Source organism: Pongo abelii, chromosome 11 (genome assembly GCF_028885655.2).
Source record: "Pongo abelii isolate AG06213 chromosome 11, NHGRI_mPonAbe1-v2.0_pri, whole genome shotgun sequence".
In the NCBI taxonomy this organism is placed as follows: domain Eukaryota; kingdom Metazoa; phylum Chordata; class Mammalia; order Primates; family Hominidae; genus Pongo; species Pongo abelii.
Genome location: NC_071996.2, coordinates 98,665,046 through 98,687,972, shown reverse-complemented (window position 1 = coordinate 98,687,972; position 22,927 = coordinate 98,665,046). Strand labels below are relative to the sequence as shown.

The window sequence follows — 22,927 nt, the reverse complement described above, 5'->3', positions numbered from 1 at the left end:
TGGTTGGGTGATGGGTGCACCCAAATCTCAGAAATCACCACTAAAGAACTTATTCATGTAATCAAACTCCACCTGTTCCCTAAAAAAACCTATTGAAATAAAAAATAAATTTAAAAACAGAAAGACAATTATCAACAGAGTAAAAAGGCAATGCATAAAATGGAAGAAAATATTTGCAAATCATATATCTGATAAAGGATTAATATTCAGAATATAGAGAACTCCTAAAATACAACAAAAAGAATAACCAGATTAAAAAATGGGCAAAGAACTGTAATAGGCTCTATTTTCTGAAAGGAGATACACAAATTGCCAATAAGCACATGAAAAGATGCTCAACAGCACTAATCTTTAGGAAAATTCAAATCAGAACTACAATGAGATACCACCTCACACCATTAGGATGACTACTATCAAGAAAACAAGTGTTGGCAAAGATGTGGAGAAACTGGGAGACTTGTGCACTCTTGGGGGTAACGTAAAATGGTACAGCCATTATGGAAAATAGTATGGCAGTTCCTCAAAAAGTTAAAAATAGAATTACCATATGATAGGGCAATTCCACTTCTGGGTATATAACCAAAAGAATTTAAAACAGGGTCTCAGAGAGAGAGAGAGAGAGATATGCCCATGTTCACAGCAACATTATTCACATTAGCTAAACCGTGGAAGCAATCCATAAATGCATAAGCAAAATGTGGTATATACATGTAATGTAATATTATTCAGCAATGTAATAATATTCAGCCTTAAAAAGGAAGGAATTTCTTTCTTTCTTTCTTTAGAGTCTCACTCTGTTGCCCAGTCTGGAGTGCAATGGTGTGATACTGGCTCACTGCAACCTCTGCCTCCCGGTTCAAATGATTCTCCTGCCTCAACGTCCCAAGTAGCTGGGATCACAGGCACCCGCCACCACATCCAGCTAATTTTTGTATTTTTAGTAGAGATGAGGTTTCACCATGTTGGTCAGGCTGGTCTCGAACTCCTGACCTCAGGTGATCCGCCCACCTCAGCCTCCCAAAGTGCTGGGATTATATGTGTGAGCCACTGTGCCCGGCCATGAAGGAATTGCTGATGCTACAACATGGATGAACCTTGAGGACATACTGCTAAGTGAAATAAGCCAGTCACAAAAATGCAGATAATGTATGGTTCTATTCATATCAGATGCTTAATCAAAATCATAAACATAAAGACAGTAGATTGATAGGTCCCAGGGTCTGGGGAGAGGGGGAAATAGGAGTTACTATTTAATGGGTATAGAGTTTTGGTTTTACAAGATGAAAAGAGATACGGAGGCAGATAGTACGGATGGTTGTGTAACATTATGAATGTATTTAATATCACCAAACTTATACTTAAAAATGGTTAAAATGACAAATTTTGTTACTGTATTTCACCACAGTAAAAAAAATTGGAAAAAAATTTGTTAAAATGGCAAATTTTATGTTATATAATTTTACTACAGTTTAAACACATTTATATAGCTAAAAATGGCAAAGTTAAAACTAAACCCGAAGTCTTCTCTTTTTTTTGAGACAGGGTCTCACTTTGTTATCCAGGTTGGAGTGCGGTGGTGTGATCACAGCTCACTACAGCCTCAACCTCCCAGGCTAAGGTCATCCTCCTGCCTCCGCCTCCCAAGTATAGTTGGGACCACAGGCATGTACCACCATGCCCAGCTAATTTTTTCAAAAATGTAAAAATTATTTATAGAGACATGGTCTCCCTATGTTGCCCAGGCTAGTCTTGAACTCCTGGCCTCAAGGGATGCTCTGGCCTCAGACTCTCTAAGTGCTGAGATTACAGGTGTGAGCCACTGCTCCTAGCCAGTCCTCTAATTTTTAATCCACTGTTTTCTCCACTAAATCATCACAGTCTTTTCAGAGAATCCTTGGCCAAATGATTTATTTATGACTCCTGTGTTTCCCTCATACAGGTGGATTCACAGAAAAGAAAATCTATAAAAATATAAAGTACAATTAAACATGAAAGTAGGAAGGATTACTAACTTTATTAATCCAAATGGCAGTCCTTCTAAATTTGAGCTAATTAGGATAGAGGCAGACAGGCAAAAGAGTATCTCTACCTTGACAAAACAAACTTATAACTACATAAAATTATCAGAATATATTTATTTCAATGCCAACTAAGAATATACATAAATAGTAAGGTTAATTATTTATTTTGCATGTAACACACATTGTCACTTACTCCTGCCAGTCCCAAATAAGGAGTAAAAAGCTAGATTTCCCTTTTCAGATAAATCAGAAAATTTCCAGATATTTTCTGTAGATTGCAACTATTCCTGGACAACTATTTCATTACGAAAACAGTCCTACTATTCTCCTAAGTATACAACATTACAAACATGTTTTCTTATCCTGAATTATTAATTTAAAAAAAACTTCAGCTTTCTAAAAGCACTACAAATTCAAATGATAGTTCATTCTTCTAACAACTTGGAATCTTCCAAGGAATAATCCTTTTGACCTATGAGCAGAAATGTGAAGTTGTTTTGAACTTACTGTACTAAAATACTTTCCCATGTTATTTAAATACTTTATTTGTAGAATTTGTAACATTTAAATTTAAGCTTACATAAACTCTATCCTAATTTCCTACACGTAGGAAAAAAAACCAATGATGGTAATAAAATTGTTTTGATTTCTAACCAAATTGTTGTGCTTTTTAATCACAATTCATTTGGTATAAAGCAAAAACAAAACAAAAGGTATCTTTTAAAAACCTTATATAAAACAATATACAAACTACTAAATACCACTAATAAATGTTTTCTTTATTGTACCCAAGATACCATATACAATAAAAAAGCGCGAAATGTCTGAAACAAGCTTCACTTATTATTCTGCAAATTGGGTTGCTTAAAATGCTAAAGGTCTTCAAGCTTAGTTATTCACTGACTCCCTCTCTCATTATCTAGAGAGAAAATGCATTCTTTTAAAAAGAAGCGCTCATCTGTGGAAACTTTCTAATTAACTTGGTTCAAAGCATGTGCAAGATGGCAGTTTTCTACACTGCTTCAGCATTTTAATTGACAGAAAATGCTTAGCAGCCTATTCACACACCCCCTTGGTAATTAAGCTAGGGTCAACTCTATGACTAAATGAGCCAATCTTGTGAAACAAACCATTTCTACCATACACAGTATATAGCATATTAGGTTTACAGCAGTCTTTGAAAAAAGTTAATGAGGTAGTAGCTGTGCCACTATGGGAGATTTATATAGAACAAGTTAACCTTTCTTAATGGTGCAGTAGTCATTAAAACTAATTACTAGCAGGGCATTATCTCTAACAATTATTAACATCTATCAGCACATAATTAATTCAAGCTGCATTTCTGACAATGCTAATAACCACCTGCAAACAACCAATCAATATTCACTATTAGTAACATATTTGTTTTCAAAGCAAGTACAATTTCCTCTAAGGCTTTTTAGATTGAATAAGCTGTAACTTTCAATATTACTATAGTCAAGCATCTGTCAACAGATTCATTACAATATACTGATTATGGCAATATTACAATACAGACAACTCTCATTAAAAGTCATAATCCACAGGTAACATAACAACAAAGAACAAGAATCTTTTCAGAAGCCTTCAAAATAAGAAAAAAAAAGCTATTAGTTTTAACTTTAGATCAAACAATTTTGTCAGTCTCTGTTTTTCTCTGTAAGGAACAAATAAATCTATTTTATTTTTAATTAAGTTTAATCTCAGACCTAGCTTCCCCTTTCTCCTGCCACAGTGAGAATTTACAGGCACTTGAGAGGGACTAGGCCTCTCAGGGCACTTATTCATCCACCAAGATCAATAAGCATGAAGTCAAGAAAGAGGACAAATTTATCTATTCAAAGATCAGAATTCAAATCTAGTTCAAAGCCCCACTTTCGCTGCTTTTACTCATCTTACCAGACAGCCCCACTTGTTTACCAAGAAGACCATTCTTGAATTTTGTTTTAAACCACCAACTTATCTATACTTAAAACAATACTTGCAAATCTGTCAAAATACTACTAGAAATAATTCTATAAAACTCGCCTCATTTCTCTTGCCACTTATATTCTAGCAAAGCACTCTCCAAAACCTTTTCAGGAGGAAACGGTAGAACAGGAAGTATAAGAATTACAGCACAGTGGTTATGATTATATGTCGTAGAAGGAGAATACTATAGTTCACAGCATGGCTCTGCTACCTGGCAGCAGTTTGTGTGACCTTGGGCAAGTTACCTGACTTATTCTCTAAGCCTCCTTTTCCTCACCAAATGAAAGTAAATAGAAGTGCCTGTATAGTGGGTTTAATAAATTAAAAGAAATATCCTTGTAAAAATGTTTAGTACAGCACATGGTAAAGTCCCAATAAACACAGGTTTTTGTTTTGTTTTGTTTTGTTTTGAGACAAAGTCTCAATCTGTCGCCAGGCTGGAGTGCAGTGGCGCGATCTCGGCTCACTGCAACCTCTGCCTCTTGGGTTCAAGCAATTCTCCTGCTTCAGCCTCCCGAGTAGCTGGGACTACAGGCGTGCACCACCATATCCAGCTAATTTTTTGTATTTTTAGTAGACAGCACAGGTTATTATAATTAATTTATCTAGTCTAAATTTATTTTCCTATTGCAAAGATATTAACCAGCAATAGAAATGCAGGTGCCTAGAAGACTTTACTTTTTATGTAATATTATTTCCTTTTACTTGTAACTCTATCTCAAATAAAATTCTTATATATTGGAATGGGATGTCTACCTTATTCCTATGCTATGAAATGTTTAAAAATTCTGTCCTCTCAATCCTTTATTATGCCAGAATTCAGTTTTAAGTCCTTATTCATATGTATCATTTTGCTCATTTTAATTACTATCTTCTAAAGCCACTCTATCTTTGGCATTTCATCCAGAACCGTGTTCACAGTAATTCCGTCACAGTTTTTCATTACTTTATGGTAAAAAAAGTTCATGAAAATCCAACTAATTTTGAGAACATTCATTATCAAAGTATACAGGCTGATTGATACATTCACATAATGATCTTCAAAGACACATTTCAACAAGTATCTTTCCTGGATTATAACTGAACGCTTATAGACTAATATTAAGCAATTGTATTCATTCAATCAACATAAGAGCTTAAAAGGTTTAGTCACTGTATTAAAGCAACTAAAGCCCAACAAAAACAGATTAATTCAATTATTAAGATCTCCCAAGATCTATACTATGAGGGAGACATCTAGAGGTGTCAAGGAAGGGAACATAATTTAGCCTAGGATGGTCACTAAATTTACCCAGAGGGGCCAATACTTGATCTGAATCTTTGAAGAATCATAGTCGTCAGTCAGGCACGGGGGTTTAGAAAGTGAAGAAGGAGAAAGGGATGGGAGAAAAATGGCACAATCTATTATCAGTAGTTTATTATGGTTAGAACTGAGAAAAGAGGAGAGAAATGAATGATGAGGGGTAAGAATGTCAAGGCAGGCAGGGAGGATCATATTACAGAAAGCCTTGTGGGCCAAGTAAAGGGCTCTGAACAATATAGCATGATGCAGGTTTCCTAAAATGTATGAGAAAAAAATATAACTAGCACATCACATCAAATCCATGTTCCAGAGATATAAAAAATATATATTAGTGATAAAATACAAAGTATTAAATAGTGTAAAGATATATGGGAAAAATCACAAAGGTGATACTAGAACTAACTTAATTTGGAAGACAATGTCATAGGGATTAGATACTCAGAGGTTTCATCAGACAAACCTTAGGGTTTGTGGGCTCTGTCAGTTTCCTCATCTTGTTTTTAAAAACAAGAATCATAATATCTCCCTCACAGGATTACTGCTAAAATTTAGTGAAAAAAATGCATTTAAAACAGCACATAAGATAGCAAAATGGTTACAGGACTGAATCCCAGTACTACCACTTATTAGCTCTGAGAGATCAGAAAAGTTACTGGGAAGAGTAACTTACCTATCTCATAAAAGTGTTGTGAGGAGTAAATGAATTCAGCTTAGAACAGTGTCTGCAATATGAGTTTAAGTAAACAAGATTTAAAAAGTATGTATTAACAAAATGTTAGCTATCACTATAAAGAAAAAATTCTGTGTCAGAATCTCTTTGCATTTTAGAAAGCTAAGTCTAGTTTAAGTGCTAAGAATGTCTTGCAAGGGGACAAGAACACAGGCAGGTAAGGTTATGAAGTTATTTCAACAATCCAATAACAAAGAAAATCCAGAATTGTTACGACAGAGTGGATGAAGTTAGAAGATACTGAAGAGATAGCTTTAACTGGACTTCATACCTGATTATAGAACGGGAAAAAAAGGAAAAGAAAAAAAAGGGAAAAAGAAAGTCAAAGAGTTCTAGATTTTATCAAAAGAATGAAATGTAATGATATTTGGGATCCATTAAGGGGTACAAATTTTGTGTGGAGTGTAAGTTTTGAAATATTAAGTGGGAGGTACCTGTGAACACCAAGGTGGAGCCAAGTGGGTACGATGAAAAAAGAGCCTAAGAGAAATTTAAAAATAGTTTTGGTTTTACCCTAGTTGAAGCTCTCTAGAAATACCCATGATAAAGTTCACATGCCAAGTTTATTAGGCATTTCTCAGACATTCCTGGAGTTTACACACAGTAGCTTCCCTTTTTATGTCTTTAAAATTTTAATCATCTTTGCTTTTCAACAGAGGCACCCTGATAAATGTTAAGGAATTAGAAGAACAAATAACTTTATTTAGGGGTCCCATTATTTATATCTGCTCAACAAAAATAATCAACTTATCACAAATATGTATTTCATTTTTAATCTAGTTCTTCGTCCACAGCAAAATATCCCTTTGTAATACACCAGAAGAGATAAATAAAACACATTGTGCCCCGTCTTCCTCCAGTTTCTTTTAAACATGCGTATCTAAACCTGATTAAAATATATTTAAAGTCCGACAACAAAAGAAAGCCAATAATTTAGGATTATTTTCTAATTCAACTATAGTTTAAAAAGTAAGTACAGGTACTATTTTAAGGAGAAAAAACTTAAAATCTCTCTTACCTGATGCCCCTATATTTGCCTCATCTTCAGGAACCAGGTTTTTATCCTTATTTATATCCTCAACTAAAAGTTTGTCAAAATGCTCAATACAAAGTCTGCTGTCGATTTGATATAACAACGCAGGGCAAAGGTATGTAAATAAATCAGTTGAGATGGGAGAGTTGGCACCATGACCATAGTATTTTAATAACTGAGTGACGTTCAAACACTGCAAGGAAAGTGATAAAACAAATTAAATAAGAGTGTCTTTAAGGAGATTATACAAAAAAATAAATTACTGCCTAATAAATATTCTAAATATTACTTGCAAATAATCTGTACTACATAGATATCTATTACAAATAAAACTTTTTAATAAGAATTTGTAATAGGGATACACTCAACTATATTACTCAAAACTTTTCATGGACTTTAATAATTTTTCTACTCCAACACATGAAAGATAATGACTTTCTGTCATGGATAAGGATGACTCACAACTATATCCCCAAGACTCTCGTAGGATGATGAGAAAAATCATTTCCCTAGCAAATTGCAATCATCGGTGACTCAAGATCCTTATCTGTGAAACAGATTAAATAGATTTAGAGTACTTTAATGGCTTATATTAAAATATACCATAATATAGACATTTTCATTGCCAAATGCACTCTAAAAGCATATTGTTTCGGAAAATTCTAGCCCAATGTCAGTTGATAGGAACAAAACTGGAAGATAAAAATAAAGGCAGCTTCATCCACTGGTACTTTAAAAACAAAAAGTAAGCTTAAAAGTGATTAAAGAGGAGAAAGAAAAAATAATAAAAAACAAAACAACGCAGAAAACAAATAGCAAACAAGTTTGGATCCATCATATGGTTAAAAACAAGTATCTAAAATTACGGCAAAAGAGATTGGCACTGTCCCTTTGTCGCATATATCTGCTCTGGTTGCATGCTTGTTTATTGACTTGCTACCTCACCGTATGGCTTTACCTATGGCACAAAAAAAAACCCATCAAAAACTAAAATCAAAACGTATAAACACACAAAAATGATTCTTCTTAGTTTTTTTTTATTTTTTATTTTTTTCAATTTAGCACCACTTAATTGCTTTTGATCTTCTTAGGTCTTAATTACCGTAAGGTACTACTCTATTAAAAGTATTGAACATTTCAGAATCATGAGATTCCCAGTATACATCAGACCTATCAGAACAGCATTAACAAGTCTAATAATGCAAACCTCATGGATGTGATACAAAGAGGAAATGAACAATAAGATCTTGTAATTATCAACAAAATATTCTAGGATATTATCCTAAGTTATAATAATTAATTATCCTAAGTCATAATAATTAATGCACTGTAATCCCAGCACTTTGGGAATTTAAGGCTGGAGAACTGCTTGAGGCCAGGAGTTTGGGACCAGTCTGGGCAATATAGTAAGACTCCATCTCTACAAAAAATAAATTTTTGAAAATAATAATAAAATGAATGCATACTTTAAAATCATACTAAGATCTTAATATACGTCATTTTAAAATCAGTGTTTATAACTGCTGAAAACCAAATAGCTGATATTTATCAAGGGAAGAAACACAAAGATCTTTACCTAGACATAAAACATATCTCAATGACAGTGACAGAAAAGGATGCAGTCATTTTCCACAGTTGATGGTGCTACTTTCTATACATATGAACAACAAATTCAACAAATTTTTCTAAACTTTAATAACAATGCTAAAAATAGAATAAACAAGGAATCAACATCCCTTTAATGAAACTAAAATGAATGTGCTTAAGGTGAATAGTTAAAAAGAAAATCAAGGAGCCAACCAAATGTGTAAGTACCCAAGAGTATGAAAATTTTAAAGGAAAACAGGACATCCCATTACTATTAGTTTCTTATTATACCTTTTTATATTCATCCTAAGTCTGTGAAAGGCCTGAGAAAAAAACAATTATCATGAGTAAGTAGGCCTTATCATAAAGTGACACAGACAAAACAAGCTAGCCATATGTGCAAAATACCTGACTTTGGGGCTACATCAATGACTTGGAACCACTCAATAGTTAATTCAATAAATTAAGAATTTATGAACTAGAAACTGTTCTAGTTACTTCCCAAGAGGACAAGCTGAACAACGATTAAAAAATTTTAATTTTCAAATACCTAGAACATGGCTAACAATAATAACAGTAAGAGACTAGCTTGGAGGGTCAAATAATTCTTAAGGAATACGTTTTCTAACAACATTAAAACACTTAGTCTTCAGATACGTACTACAAAAAAAAATTTCTTAAAAATACATTTAGACTTGAGGAAACCAAATTTGAGAATATAAGAAACAAACAAACACAAGTGAAATTCAGATTTTAAAAATCTTTTTTCTTTTTTTGAGATGGAGACTCACTCTGTCGCCCAGGCTGGAGTGCAGTGGCATGATCTCGGCTCACTGCAACCTCTGCCTCCTGGGTTCAAGTGATTCTCCACCTCAGCCTCCCGAGTAGCTGGGACTACAGGCGCCCGCCACCATGCCCCACTAATTTTTTGTATTTTTAGTAGAGATGGAGTTTCACCATGTTAGCCAGGATGGTCTCAATCTCCCGACCTCATGGATCCACCCGCCTCGGCCTCCCAAAGTGCTGGGATTACAGGTGTGAGCCACCGCGCCTGGCTGCTTAAAAATCTTTATACTGATTTTGATTCCTTAATGTATCCTATTCATGAACATTACCTGATGTTTCATAGGTAAACATATGGAAATAAGTTTAAATATGATTAATACTCCACTGTTATTTATCCTGTTTTTAAAATGCACCACAATTATGTGAGAATTACGAAGCAGCTATCAGACATCTTTTTATACTTACTTCATGATGATGGTCATCTTCATTAAGATCTTTTCTTAAAGAAATTATTGCATTATTTTTAACATGTGGTGCTTCTCTCTTTCTAGTATGTCGAAGTTCACCTTCATTATCAGGATCAAGATCTTGGTGTCCACGACCAGGATCATGACCATTACGTTCTGGAAGATGTACATGAGAATGACCTGGGTTATGTACACGATCAGGTTTGTGGACCCGATTATGCTCATACTGTTCACCCTGATCATGGTTAGGGGGAAAACCTGGTGTAATAACCTCAGAATTTTCATTACTTTTCCTCCCTTTTTTCTTCCTCTTTCCTTTCGGTAGTTTAACATCAGATTGTTCCTGGGTTTTATTGGTCTCTGTTGAAGGTTCATTGCTAGGCTCCCCACGCTCACTGGGAGTAATGGAATCATTATGAAAATGGTGAGTGTTGTTATGATCAAGATGATGATGCAAACGATGGTGATGACGTAGGCGGTGATTATGGTCATGCATATGTTTATCATCGGATTTTACAGACACTTCAATTGTCTCTTTCTCTGGATCACATTTATGGTTTCTTTTTGTGGATACACTGGTCACAGTTTGATTTTCTGAATTTAAATGATTATGGGAATGCTGGTGGTTATGTGAGTGAAAATGCTTTCCCTCTTGAACTGCCAAAATATCTAAATGAGAAACATGATCGTGGCCAAGATCCTCATGATTAATCTCAACTACTTTTCTCTCTCCAAGGCCCAAGTTTGTTAAAAGTTTCTCCAAACCAAAAAAGGACAATCTTCCATTTTCACCATAACGCTCAAAAAGTTTTTCAATATAGTATTTTTTTTCATTTTCAGCAGCTTGCTTTGAAAATTTGCTTGGCTCCAATTCTGTCATTCCACGATGCTGTCTGTGAAGCGCTTCAGGGCCATGGTCATGTTCTTCATGGCAATGGTTGCAATGATGAAAAATAAATGTCAGCAAACAAATGAGGCAAAATTTTGTGTGCATATGTACCTTCATTTCTATTTTTCCTAAAGAGATTTAAAGAGAGAGACAAGTATTAGTTTCTACCTAGACACATTCAAAACAATCTAATTCTCTGGAAGTTGCCAATCCACTAAAAAAAGTTCTACTCCATTTCCTTCATGATAAAATATGTTAAGAATCAGAGAAAAGTGAAACTGTCATTATTCACAAATGGTAGAATTAATTATGCAGCATCCCTTAAAGAATCTTTAAGAATAAGTTAGTTTAGTACAGTTACTGAATATAAGGACAGTACTAAATTATATTCCTATATACCAGCAATAGTTAGAAAATAAAACTCAAAAATAGTAACATTTACAATAGCAAATAGCTAGGAATGTGTCTAAACAAAGACATACAAGAACTTTAATAGAAAAGAGAGAAATTATTGAGAGAAATATTATTGACAAAAAATTATTGAGAGAAATAAAAGACCTAAATAAATGGATGGCTATATCATGTTATGACTGGATAAGCTACGTATCCAATACAACCCCAGTCAAAAAAACTGATTAACTGTTTTTAATATTGATGTGGAAACAGAAAGGGCCAAGAATGGCTAAGATGTGTTCCTTGAGGAACAAAATTGAAGCATTTACTATATGAATTATCAAAGATGCTGTGGTATTTGGTGCAGTAACTAACAAACAGACTAAAGGAACAGAAGACAAAAAAGCTAAAAACCGGAAAGGATGGTCTTTTCCTTGGTGCTTTGTCAATTAGGTTTCCACACAAAAGAAAATAATAAAATCTGACCCTTACCTCACATCATTACAAAAATCAATTGCTAATAGCTCATGAACATAAATCTGAAACAAGAAATGCTAAAATGATAAAGCATCCAGAACTGTCCAATTCAATAGTAGCCACTAGTCACATACGGGTACTTAAATTAACTAAAATTAAATTCAAAATGCAGCCTCTCAGTCACCCTGGCCATGTTTTAGTTGCTCAATAGCCACATGTAGCAAATGGCTAGTATGTTGGACAATGTAGACACAGAACATGTCCATCATTATAGAAAGTTCTATTAGACAAGTATACTTCAAGAATCTAGAAATATAATAAGAGCCAATTATATAATTCTGAAGTTTTCCAGAATAGATGAAACTAATTTCATACTATTCTATTTAAACCATTATACCCAAAATATTATAATTTCAACATCTAATCAATATAAAAATTATTAAAATATTTTACATTCTTTTTAATACTATGTCTTTGAAATCTGTCATGTATTTTACACTTACAGCACATCCTAATTCAGTCTAACTGTATTTCAAGTGCTCAACAGACACATGTGGCTACTGGCTACTGTACTGGAAAGTGCAGATCTTGAAGATTTGGGAGACTAATTTTAAGACCTTCGAGAGAGAACACAAAATTGATAATACATTACACTGAAATTAAGAATTTATGTTTCATCAAGAGACATCCAAAAAAAAAAAAAAAAAACCTAACTAAAAAGGCAGGCTGCAGACTGGGAGAAGACTACCACAATGTATACTCAAAAATATACAAGGAACTTCTACAAATCAATATGAAAATTACAATAAGACGACCCAATGAAAAAATGAGTAGGTAACTTGAACAAGCACTTCATAACAGCAGCCAAACTGCTAAAAAGCAAATGAAAACATGTTCAGCTCAGAAGTCCTCAGGAAACCAAATTAAAATCACTATGAGATACCACTATATACCCCATGAAAATAACTAAAATATAAAATACCGCCAATATCAAAAGTAGGCAAGAATATATAGAGTTAAATGGAACTTGTGTACTGACAGTAGGATTATAGATTGTATCTTCTCAAAAACTGTTTGGCAAGATCTGCCAGAAGCTGAACATAAGCTTATGTACTTGCACAGCAATTTTAATCTGGGGTGTATGCCCAACAGAAATCCATGTACATGAATACCAACATGAATACTCACGTAATCATTATTCATCACAGTCAAAACTGAAAAAAGGCTGGGCGTGGTGACTCACACCTGTAACTCCAGCACTTTGGGAGGCCAAGGCAGGCAGATCACCTGAGGTCAGGAGTTGGCCTAGCAAACATGGTAAAACCCTGTTTCTACTAAAAGTACAAAAATTAGCCGGGGGTGGTGGCATGTGCCTGCAAGCCCAGCTACTCAGGAGGCTGACACAGGAAAATCACTTGAATCCAGGAGGCGGAGGTCGCAATGAGCCCTGATCGTGCCACTGCACTCCAGCATGGGCAAGAGAGACAGACTCTGGTCAAAAAAAAAAAAAAAAAAAAAAAAACCTGATAAAAGCCTAAATGTTCATCAACAATAAAATGATAAGTGAAACAGAAAAATCTATCACACAGGAATAAAAATGAAATTACAGCTTCATGCATAGATGAATTTCACAAATATTGGGAAAAAACTGACAAACACCAAAGAAAGCAGTATAATTCTTATATAAAGGTAAAAAGGAATAAAACTAAACTTTGTGGCTTTTTTTTTTTTTTTTTTTTTGAGACAGGATGTCACTCTGACACCCAGGCTAGAGTGCAGTGGTGCAATCATAGCTCACTGGAGCCTTAAACTTCCAGGCACAAGTGATCTTCCCACCTTAGCCTTCCAAGTAGCTGTGTGTGCCACCATGCTCAGTTTTAATTTTCTTCTTTTTGGGGTCTTGCTCTATTGTCCAGGCTGGTCTCAAACTCCTAGCCTCAAGCACTCCTCCCAACTCAAATTCCCAAAGTGCTAAGATTGCTGGTGTGAGCTACCGTACCTGGCCACGATTACTTTTTGAAGGAAAGATAGAGGGTAATAATTGGGAGAAGACCAGAGTGGAGGGGATTGCAAAGTGTAATGCTCTTTCCTGACATCAGTAGTAGTTATGTAAATACGTTTACTTTGTGATAATTCATGGCACTTATGCTCTGTGTACTTTCTGAACACACTCTATTTCAATACAAAGTTTTATAAAAATCAAATCTTCTTCACTGAAAACCAATCAAAAAATGTAATTATAAACAACATTGTATGGTTTCTAGAATTAAGTAGAACAAGACATATAAAACCATTAAAAGGAAAAATTTATTAAGATGTTACTGAAGGACAGTAAAGAACTGCAAAACCTGGAGAGAGACATCATCTACATGGATAGGTGGGATACATTGCATAAGGTATATAAAATCTTCCCAAGTGTATATACAAATTTAACTCAATGCTAATTAAAATCCTCATAGCTGTTTGGTTTTGGTGAGACTTCATAAGCACATTCAAAAACTCATAAAAGCAGAAACCCAAGGACAATCAAGACAATTCAGAAGATTAGCAAGGTATTAAAGACTTCTTTTTATAAAATTATACTAACGAAAATAACATAGAACTAGCACAGGGGTAGACAGATAGGCCAGTGGAGTGGAACAGAGTTCTGAAAGAGAATCAATAATATTGATTGTGAAAATGTTTCTTCCTCACACTACACACAGAAGTCAATTCTAAGAACATTAAAAACCGATATGTGAAAAGCAAAATTATCAACAAGTTCTAGAAGAAAATGTAAGAGAATGTCTTTATGTCTTTGGGATAGGGAAAGATTTTTTAGGCAAGACACGAAGCACATACCATGATGAAAATTTTTGATCAACTAAATTCTTTAAAAATTACTTTATAATAAAGGACACTATAAAAAAAAAAAAGCTTATAGGCCAGGCACGGTGGCAGGCGCCTATAATCCCAGCTACTCGGGAGCCTGAGGCAGAAAAATTGCTTGAACCCGGGAGGTGGAGATTGCAGCGAGCCGAGATTGTGCCACTGCACTCTGACCTGCCAGCCTGGGAGACATAGCAAGACTCTGTCTCAGTGGGGGAAGGGGGGGCGGGGGGGAGGGGGCGTGAGGGAAGCTTATAGCAAGCCATATACTAGAAGATATTTGCAATGTGTATATATAAACAATGTATATAAAACATCAGTATCCAGAGTATATAAAGCACATATAGTAATAAAAAACTCCACTACTGCATAGACAACTATGAAAAGAACATAAAACAGGTTGGTAAAGCAGCAACATGATGACTAATGATCTAGGCAATTCAAATCTAGATAAGGCTCTAAGACAGTAACAGGCAAAAATTAGTATCTCACAATACTAGATGTTAAGTAAAGGTCTAATATAAAGAAACAAACTACCTTACACCTCTGGTGGAAGTATATATTGGTACAGCCATTTTGGAAAGCAACTTGACATTTACTACAGCCAGATATGAACACACTCTACAGCCCCCAAGTTCCATTTTAATTACCCTTGCACTTAGGCACGCAAAAACACATTCAAGAATCCTTACTGGGGCCAGGCATGGTGGCTCATGCCTGTAATCCCAGCACTTTGGGAGGCCGAGGTGGGCGGATCATGAGGTCAGGAGATGGAGTCCATCCTGGCTAACATGGTGAAACCCCGTCTCTACTAAAGATTCAAAAAAAAATTAGCCAGGCGTGGTGGCAGGCGCCTGTAGTACGAGCTACTCGGGAGGCTGAGGAGAATGGCATGAACCCGGGAACCGGAGCTTGCAGTGAGCTGAGATCGCGCCACTGCACTCCAGCCTGGGCAACAGAGCAAGACTCCGTCTCAAAAAAAAAAAAAAAAAAAAAAGAATCCTTATTACAATATTGTAAATGTTTTTCCAATGTGAACTATTGCAATAACTCAACCAAAGTGGGTAAAACAGAGGAAAACTTTCACATAAAAAGAAGTCAGGAGAAATGGGTGATTCTAGGACAATACCAAAAATCCAAGCACTCTCAAATTTACCCTCAGAGTCTCAAGATAACCTTGCATAATCGTATTCAAAACTGGAAGATTTATCTTTTTTAAAATACATTTTTCTTTTTTTTCCTCAGAAATCCTGTTTGGATGGAAGGTTTATCTTCATGTCTCTCTTTTTATCCAGGGAGAAAAATATTCCCTCAAGCCTCTCTTTGATCAGTCAGGTCTCTACCACATGCCCATGCTAAAGCCAATCACTGGTTTACAGTAGTGCATAGTAATGTCCCAGGCCTTCACATTCACTCACTGCCCACTCACTGACTCACTCACAGCTGCTTCCAGTCCTGCAAGCTCCATTCATATTAGTGCCCAACACTGGTGTACCATTTTTAAAATCTTTTATACTGAATTTTTACTGTACCTTTTTTATGTTTAAACATACAAATATTTACTATTGTATCACAACTGCCTACAGTATTCAGTATATCAACAGGTTTGTAGCCTAGAAGCAACAGGCTATACTCTATAGGTTGGTGTATAGCAGGCTACACCATCTAGGTTTGTCTAAGTATACTCTATGATGTTCACACAATGACAAAATCACCTAAGGCTGCATTTCAGAACATACCCAGAATTAAGCAATGCATATGACTGTATGTGGGAGAGGCAATACTCACAGAACATGGGGAAATAAGAGGCCTCAAGAAAAAAGGAGGTAAATAAAGAAAAGCAGGCCGGGTGCAGTGGTTCACGCCTGTAATCCCAGTACTTTGGGAGGCCGAGGCGGGTGGATCACCTGAGGTCAGGAGTTCAAGACCAGCCTGACCAACATGTTGAAACCCCATCTCTACTAAAACACAAAAATTAGCCAGGCATAGTGGCGGGTGCCTGTAATCTCAGCTACTCGGGAAGGTGAGGCAGGAGAATCGCTTGAATTCAGGAGGCGGAGGTTGCAGTGAGCCGAGATCATGCCATTGCACTCCGGCCTGGGCAACAAGAACAAAACTCTGTCTCAAAAATAAAATAAAATAAGGAAAAGTGGTCAACTGTGTAACCATTATGTTGCCTGCTACAACCTAAATGCTCATCATTAGAATAAATAAATATGGTATATTTATGTAAAGATTACACTGCAGTTATAAACGTGACTATGAAGGACTGTGTATTAACATGCAAAAATCTCAGAGATATAATTTTTAAAATTGCAAAAAGATACATGCTGTATAATTTACAGACAATCTTAAAACATGCAGAATTGCTTATTTGGGGGTATATACTCATGTAGCAAGAGAACATGGGATGATTACATTCTGGAGAGTCATTATCTTCTCAGAAAGGGAAGGAGGGAAATCAGCTGATAGAGGAAGTACACAGATTTAACTGCATTTGCAGTGTGTTATTTCTTTAAAAAAGGGAAAGGGATCTAATGCAATATGATGAAACATTTAATATTTGTTAAAGCAAGATAATGGGATTCAGGTGCTTGATTATTCTTCTGTGTACTTTCCTATAAATTTGAAAAGATACCACATAACCTGCATCAGTGGTTAATCAAACTGTGGTTGTAAGAGCAGCATAAGCTTGCTAGAAATCTGAAAGGCAAATTCCTGCATCCCACCCAGACCTACTATAACAGAAACATTAGGGATAGGACCCAGCAATGACTTATCCAGCCTTTCTAGTGAGTCTGATGCAAGCTAGACAAAATTTGAGAGTATACCTATTTACACATACAAATTAGCAATGACTTATCCAGCCTTTCTAGTGAGTTTGATGCAAGCTAGACAAAATTTGAGACAGCCTATTTATACAAATAAATTACCAAACACTTCCATTTCTCTAAAATGATACTTTGGGCTGGGCACTGTGGCTCACGCCTGCAATTCCAACACTTTGGGTGGCAGAGGTTGGCAGATCTTGAGCACAAGAGTTCAAGACCAGCCTGAGCAACATGGCAGAACCCCATCTCTACAAAAAAAATACAAAAAAAATTAGTTGGGCATGGTGGTGTGTCAGAAGCCAAGGTAGGAGGATCATCTGACCTTGTGCGGTCAAGGCTGCAGTGAGCCCTGATCTTGCCACTGCACTCCAGCCTGGGCGATAAGAGACATTGTCTCAAAATAAATTAATAAATAAAATAATACTTTAGTCAACTGAATGTTATGATCTATCTGAATAAATTAAGTTGAATTATCATATATGGCATACATAGGTTAAGGATTTTTAAAAATAGTCTATAAAACAATTCCAAAGCAGCATTAAGTTTGAGATGTTTTTTAACCTCACAGTCTCATGGATAAAGTCACCATTTAAACGGTGTTATCAATTTTACTTGTACACTAATGAAAAGGGCGTGGGTGATTAAGACCAATCACTGTTAAGCAAAGGAGGATACATATCCTTTAGCTCCCTGTTATACTCCCTGCAGTTACCTTGATTTTCCACTAGAAGATGCTAATTAAAGGTGTGAGTGTTGCTTCATTCAGCTGATATGTAAATACCATGAGGTTTCTTTAATGCATGTTATCTCACTGTCAAATGAATAGGTACCAGAGGTGGAAACAGGACATTCATATACACTGATCAGACATCATCAAATGAATGACTCCATGAAACACAAAAGCTGTAGATGGTTTACACAAGCTTTAAAACGTCGTTTGTCTCTATTTTTTAAATACATCATACTCTATTATGGAAAAGATTTTAAGTATCTTGAGTACTCTAATCACTTACATTTAAGAGAATATAGGAATACAATGATACAAGCAACGTTATGAGGTAATATTAAAGCTGTGCTTTTTTTTTGACTTATTAAAGTAAATCATCCACTAACTTTGCAACTTTAGTTTAGAACTACTATAGCAGATGTATGCTTTCAGAATCATTTAGGCCAGGTATGGTGGATCATGCCTGTAATCCTGGCAGTTTAGTAGGAGGCCAAGGCAGGAGGACTGTTGAGCCCAGGAGTTTGAGGCCAGCCTAGGCAACATACTGAGAGCTTATCTCTACAAAAAAAGTAAAAAATTAGCTGGTGTGGTGGTGCATGCCTGTACTCCCAGCTACTTAACAGGCTAAGGTGGGAGGATTGATTGAACCCAGGAGGGCCAGACTATAGTGAGCCAAGGTTGTGCTGTGTGCTCCAGCCTAGGTGACAGAGCAAGACCCTGTCTCAAAACAAAAAAAAAATCATTTAGATGAAATATGCATTTTGTTATCACAGGCTAAGCAGCTATTGATTGCAAAGAGACCCCTCTCAAAAGGCAGTGGTTTAAGAAATGGGCAAGTTTTTGTCTCTCTCAGTAACAGTTCAAGATGACTACTCCATATTAAATCACTTGGACATAAAAAAAAAAAAAAAAAAGATGACTACTCCGGGTCTGAGTGCAGCTCCGCTCCAGTCATTCAGAGACATAACATTCTTACATAGTTGATATTCCAGCCAACAGGGAAAGAGAAAGAATGGAAGTCCAGGTTCAGAAGTTTCTTCTTCAGCATGAAGGGAAGTAGAAGTTGCAGGCATCACTTCTCACCACATTCCACTGGCAAGGGGTTAGTCACATGATCTCAATCGGCTAGGAGGCCAGGGTCTCACCAACTTACAGAGTTTCCCAAGCATTCCAGTAGATGTTAACGATCTTTTCCATCGACAGCACAAAGAGGATCTCTGAGATGGAGACAGGAATGGGGGAAATGGTAGAAGCCCATATACCACTCAACCCTAAAAACTGACATTTATAGGACGCAGCTTTGCCCGAGCCAAAATATTCTATTATGTCTCTTGTGGAGTTTTCCAAGTTTTATACATTAAGAATATGTTAGTTTGATAATATTTTTTCAGTTCAGCTGAGTTATATCCACTGAAGAGTTCTACTAGGTGCTGTTGACATCAATGGATGAGCCTACTGACAAGAAATGGGAAAAGGGATTCCGGTAAATAACTAGCAGTGCCACAACAAATTTATTTTCATCTTTTGCTGTTGATTTCCAATACATAACCACAGTTAAAAGCCTAAGTATTCTATCACTGTATAATTTCTGCATTAAGAGTGGGGCTAATTTACAGTTAGGAACTTAATCATTGTGCTAATTATTATACTATTTTGAATGCAAATATTTTGCTTTGGATGCAAAGAAAAAATGGAGTTCACTAATATTCTCCTGTATTTAAGACTAAAACCAAAACTATATGTGTAGTGAAGTGATTATACTTTGGTGTGGGGAGTGACTGGGCAGAATCATGAGAGGAATTCTGGGTTCCTATTAATGTCCTATTTCCTTACCTGGGTGCTGGGTACATGGTTGCGCTTCACTTCATGAAAACTGCTTGAATTTTACACTTAACATTTGGGTACTTTTCTGTAGCTGTGTTATATTTCATCCAAAACTTAATTTTTATTCCCCACATGAAGTTTATTCCAACCTTCAATTAGTAAAATCAGTAACACATAATTTCTAGAAACACATCCATACTTAATAATACGCAAACGGAAATGTGCTTTAACTTATTTTGAAATAATTTAAGATTCACAAGAAGTTGTAAAATTAGTTCAGAGTTTCCATGTACTCTTTCCCCAACTTTTCCCAATAACATCTAACATAACTGTAGTACATGTTCAAAACCAAGAAACTGACATCAATACTATTAACTACAAACCTTATTCAAATTTCATCAGGTTTTACACACACTCTAAAAAATATTGTAATAGAAAATCAATTTTCTAACCAGAAAAAAATGGCATTTTTGGTAACAAAAAGATATTGCTTAACAAAATACATGGTTATACTTAAGAGAAAGGTTAAATAGATCCTTAAATGAAAGGAATTAGGGTGTGTGCTTCAGCAGCACATACAGCAAGACTGAAACAATACAGAGAAGATTAGCATAGCCCCTGCACAAAGATAACATGCAAATTTGTGAAATGGTCTATATTGTTAAATGTTCTCACCACAAAAAACATGGTATGTGAGATAATGTATTTGTTAGCTCAATTTAGACATTCCACAATGTATACATATCTCAAAATACATGTTGTACATAATAAATATATACTATTTTTGTCAAAAAAAAAAAAAAGGAATTAGGGTTTATATTCTCCATAGCAATTTCTCCTGTAAAGGCTTACAAAAAACTTTTTTATTTTATTTTTTGAGACAGAATCTTGCTGTCATCAGGCTGGAGTGCAGTGGCGTGATCTCCGCTCACTGCAACCTCCACCTCCAGGGTTCAAGCGATTCTCCTGCCTCAGCCTCCCGAGTAGCTGGGACTACAGGCACACACCACCACACCCAGCTAATTTTTGCATTTTTAGTAGGACAGGATTTCACCATGTTGGCCAGGATGGTCTTGATCTCCTGAACTTGTTATCCACCCGCCTCGGCCTCCCAAAGTGCTGGGATTACAGGTGTGAGCCACAGCGCCCGGCTCAAAAACCTTTTTTAAAGACATTTATTTATTTTTATTTTTCATATACAGATGAACTCTATGTTGCCCATGCTGGTCTCAAACTCCTGGGCTCAAGGGATCCTCCCACCTCAGCCTCCTAAGCTGCTGGGATTGCAGATGTAAGCCATCGTGCCCGGCCTACAAAAACCTTAACTATAGGCTTTGCATTGTAGTTTTGAAATGTGTAAAACGCCAAGCTACAAATTTTTAAATATTTAAATAAAATTAAACACCTAAATAACAAGTTCAGTAGGAATATATACAAATGGTTAACATGACAAATCTTCCTATAGATGTTTTGTCTTAGATTGTCTTTTATTTCATATAGATGAACATAATAAAAATGTAGAATGTTTGAGATTTTAAAAATCCTCAGGTGTATTTAGCTAAATAATGTTATGTACAAGGAATCTAAGACCCAGAAAAGGAATCTAACGTGATTAAGCTGTTATTTCAAGTCTGTGGCATTTCTCTGACTTGAAAAACAGGGGCTCTTTAGTCTACTACAGTAGCATATTTGTGTTATCTTAAAACCAGAACACTGTGAGATCTTTATTAAAGTCAGTCATCTAAAATATACTACAAAGACTTTTTTTAAGGGAAAAGAAATTGTCTCCTAATACTACTTACTCAATAGAAAACAAGACATTGTGAATAAATTTAGATTACTTAACAAAATGACTGTCTGACATAGTAAGAAAAATAGCAGATAAATACTAAAATAATCCTAGTTCCAACTGCTAGAGAGGCCAATCAACTTGGTAATTTTTTTTTTTTTTTTTTTTCTGAGAGGGAGTCACCCTGTTGCCCAGGCTGGAGCACAGTGGCACGATCTCGGCTCACTGCAACCTTTGCTTCCCAGGTTCAAGGGATTGTCCTGCCTCAGCCTCCTGAGTAGCTGGGATTACAGGCGCCTGCCTGGCTATTTTTGTATTTTTAGTAGAGACAGGGTTTCACTATGTTGGCCAGGTTGGTCTTGAACTCCTGACCTCAGGTAATCCGCCCGCCTCAGCCTCCCAAAGTGCTGGGATGTGACCCAAAGTGCTGGGTGCGAGCAGTACCCGGCCCGATCAATTTAGTACTTACTGCCTGTGTGTAATCTACTTAACTCATTTCACTAAAACCAAAACAAACAACCAAAAAACAAACAAACAACAACAACAACAAAAACACCTCTTTTTACTCTAGGGAGTATTTTTTTAAAGGAAAATGAAGACCAAATAAAAGAACGAGAAGTTATTATCTGTATCGCAATTCTTTCTTTCATACCCGTGTGTGTATGCACATGTGCACATGCACACAAACACACAAAATATGCTAATAATGATAGGGGAAAGATACTATAAGTTGCTTAGCAAGGTTTTAAAGCAAGCTTTTTCAATGTTCCAGATTGCTATTCTGAAGGTAAATAAAGTAGAAACCAAAAGATTAATCACTAAAACCCTCATCCTGGATAATATACCATGTCTTAAGTAAACTTAATGTGAAAATCTATTCAATAAATGTATATACAGTTTCCTAATTTCATAAAGGACTTCATTTTTTAAAAGTTTCATTACAGGACTACTTTAAATGGTTGAAATCAGTTTTACTTATAGCCGCAGGCATATAAACACAGCTGATATCTATATGACTGAATGGCTTTATCAAACTTTATCTTAACAGCAATGTAGGTAGTCAAATATCAATTTAGTTTCCTTCTGTGATTCAGTAATGGCACACACAGAGTAACAGAGAAGCAGTGAGACTGTGTGCATAGTGAAGATAGATTAGCCTAGGAGTCAAAGATGTTAGAGATCTGACTCTGCCATTTATTAGCTGTGAGTCCTT

General features: G+C 35.7%; 1 protein-coding gene and 1 non-coding gene across 11 annotated transcripts in view; one reads left to right on the top strand and one right to left on the bottom strand.

Annotated features, from left to right (window-relative positions):
• The window catches only part of SLC39A10 (solute carrier family 39 member 10), a 153,085-nt gene that overhangs the window by 46,845 nt on the left and 83,313 nt on the right, over positions 1–22,927 (bottom strand). For 6 of the 10 annotated variants that reach the window (NM_001374115.1, NM_001374116.1, XM_054548804.1 and 3 more), the window contains 2 exon segments: positions 7,062–7,269; positions 9,915–10,933. In NM_001374115.1, the coding sequence (NP_001361044.1) occupies positions 7,062–7,269; positions 9,915–10,922 (1,216 nt within the window). In that variant the 5' untranslated portion in view covers positions 10,923–10,933. 10 annotated transcript variants of the gene reach the window in all.
• Positions 20,486–20,588, top strand: LOC112132552 (U6 spliceosomal RNA). Its single transcript, XR_002914300.1, has one exon. It is a non-coding gene; the product is annotated as a U6 spliceosomal RNA (small nuclear RNA).